The sequence below is a fragment of the Anopheles bellator genome, chromosome 1 (genome assembly GCF_943735745.2).
Source record: "Anopheles bellator chromosome 1, idAnoBellAS_SP24_06.2, whole genome shotgun sequence".
In the NCBI taxonomy this organism is placed as follows: domain Eukaryota; kingdom Metazoa; phylum Arthropoda; class Insecta; order Diptera; family Culicidae; genus Anopheles; species Anopheles bellator.
The window spans coordinates 17322954-17325950 of NC_071285.1; the positions used below are offsets into that span (position 1 = coordinate 17322954).

The 2997-nt window shown below is 51.2% G+C and overlaps 1 protein-coding gene across 1 annotated transcript in view; it reads left to right on the forward strand.

Annotated features, from left to right (window-relative positions):
- The window catches only part of LOC131215134 (proteoglycan 4-like), a 3102-nt gene extending 1995 nt beyond the window's left edge, over nucleotides 1–1107 (forward strand). The window contains exon 2 of the mRNA XM_058209518.1: nucleotides 201–1107. Coding sequence (XP_058065501.1) covers nucleotides 201–1107 — 907 coding nt within the window. The remainder of the gene's footprint in view (nucleotides 1–200) is intronic.
- The last annotated feature ends 1890 nt before the right edge of the window (nucleotides 1108–2997 follow it).

A 2997-nucleotide genomic window follows, 5' to 3' on the forward strand; every position in this document is an offset into this window, starting at 1 on the left:
GCCAAACCAGAGCCAGAAACCACGGAGCCACAACCTGAGACTACTAAAGCTCCAGCAACGACTACGAAGGCGCCGACTACTACGACTGCCAAACCTGACACTACTAAAGCTCCAGCAACGACTACGCAGGCTTCGACTACTACGACTGCCGAACCACAGCCAGCGACTACGCAGTCTCAACCAGCAACTACTAAAGCTCCAGTAACGACAGCCAAACCAGAGCCAGAAACCACGGAGCCACAACCTGAGACTACTAAAGCTCCAGCAACGACTACGCGGGCTTCGACTACTACGACTGCCAAACCAGAGCCAGAAACCACGGAGCCACAACCTGAGACTACTCCCATACCTCTACCAACGACTCCTCTGGCTGTGAGTACTACTACTAAAGCTCCAGTAACGACAGCCAAACCAGAGCCAGAAACCACGGAGCCACAACCTGAGACTACTAAAGCTCCAGCAACGACTACGAAGGCTCCGACTACTACGACTGCCAAACCTGAGACTACTAAAGCTCCAGCAACGACTACTCAGGCTTCGACTACTACGACTGCCGAACCACAGCCAGCGACTACGCAGTCTCAACCAGCAACTACTAAAGCTCCAGCAACGACAGCCAAACCAGAGCCAGAAACCACGGAGCCACAGCCTGAGACTACTAAAGCTCCCGCAACGACTACGCAGGCCCCGACTACTACGACTGCCAAACCTGAGACTACCAAAGCTCCAGCAACGACAGCCAAACCAGAGCCAGAAACCACGGAGCCCCAACCTGAGACTACTAAAGCTCCAGCAACGACTACGCAGGCTTCGACTACTACGACCGCCGAACCGCAGCCATCGACTACGAGGTCTCAACCAACAACTACTAGAGCTCCAACAACGACAGAGACTACCCCACCGACATCGGGTGGTGATCCGGAGGAACCGAGCTGCGAGGGCATAGTCTCAGGTTACCTTGCGATCGAAGGAAACTGTACTCAATACGTCTACTGCCAGCAGGGCGAGCCCGAACTGCGCGACTGCCTCGAGAACTACATCTTCTACGAACCGTTCCTGGCATGTCTGCCTGGAAACACAGCCACTTGCGAGCTGTTCGGTGTCTAATGCCCCGGCTTCAATCTGCTGGAACTGATTTTTTGTAAAATATAGTACAACTGAAAGACAAAATAAATACCTTATCCCAGTGCATCAATTTTTCACTGCAGCAATAGAATCTGAATTCCAAAACCCTTGCCTTGATGCGCAAAAATGGCCTCACGCTCATCGGACGAGTTTACAATCCGCTGTTCACCGTTCCCGGTACGGTTGTAATTGACAATCGTTTTCATGGTATTTTGATAAACGAATCGATCGGCGGAGCAACAACAGCGGTACGACGCCATAAACGGCCCCTCCTTATTGATTGGCAATGAAGCTAACCGCACGCAACGCACCCAGCATAAGGGGCCATAAAGCAAGGATGCGCCACGACGCCGGGGTACGCACGCACACACCGCACGCCACGCGTGTTTCGGGCATGTGAGTTTAATTGCTTGTTCTGTTGTGCGTTACTAGACCGTGTAGTGCCCGTCGGTCGCTATCAGACATCCGGTTCTGTCCTGATCCCGAACCCAAACCGAGTGCAGTGCGATTATCTAACGTAACGATCCCGAAAAAAAGAAAGGCCGAGGGTTGGCCCTACCGTCCGCTACCTGGCGAAGACAACCATCCCGCTCCTGAAGAGGTTCACCGGGATTTCCGGAAGTAGTTATCGATTTTCCCGACCTCACGATGGGAAGCCGCCACTAACTAGCGTTCGCTCCCATCCCAGAGAGTCTAACCGCATACGACGCAAGGGCGCAGCCGTTTAGCAGTTCCTCTTTTCTTGCGTGCCGTGCGTCTTTGTAGACTTCACTTTTCAATTATACGGATCCGGCATCGGAGTCCATCAAAAGCTGGGGCGCTCCGACTACGCTGGACCGTTTAGCGCAAATCGGTAAATCCTTCACCATTTCAGGCACGGGTCGGTTCGTGGGAGCCGGGAATGGCCGGCGATTCCAACGCTCCCTTTGTGCGCCCTTTCTCGGCTCCGGTCGCGGGTTGTGGAGTTCCATCGAAGCGACGCCCTTTTTTCTTCTTTTCTGCGGTCCCCAGAAGAAAGATGTTCAAATTACGCTTCAAACCGGTCGAAACCGATCCTTACACATGAGCTGCATGAGTGGAGTTTGAACTGCAATCGACAACCGGGACGCAAAAAAGCGGCCAAAGTCAGACACAGAAAGACTTCAATGGAAAAAAAAGCCAGCCGAACGAACATTCAAACTCGAACCAAACGATTGGACGTAATTACAAAACCCAACCCAACCCCGGCGATGATGTTTGCTTTGTAATTGCAATCAGCGCGCTGCTTAATGCACTGTAACTGGTCTGGCCGTACGGTCCTGGTAAGAATGAGCTCCGGTCTGTGTCTCTGTCGAATCGTGTCTTTGATGCAGTTTGATAGGTTGAATGCGATGGAAAACCTCTCCCCATACCATTACACGTTGGTCCGAAGTTCCGCATGCCCGAAACCGTTTCGCAAAAAAAGGTGAAAACAGCAACGTTTCATGTCTACCCGTGCCTTGATCCGTGGTTCTTTTGATTGACCGTAACTTGGTTGAGGTAATAAGGATCGGCTGAGAGGATGCTTTCACCGCTCTCACAGCGATTGCTCAACAATTTGGAAAAACTTCAAACAAATTATGTGAAAGAAGTAAAACAGTATGCAAAGAAAACTTCGTGAAGGGAAAAGCGTGACAAAAAATAGCGACGGATTTCCTGAAAAGAAACCCCGAAACAATTCACTCCACTTCGCCAATCAACGAACGAACTCCACGACACAGCGGGTGACGAGTATTATCATATTTAATTGCCAACGTATCAAACTACAGAAAAGTTTCACAAACTTGAGCGCAGATCATTAGCTGGCAGCCGAGCCGGATGGATCCAACTTTTTCGAAACCGCAAACCCTTTAG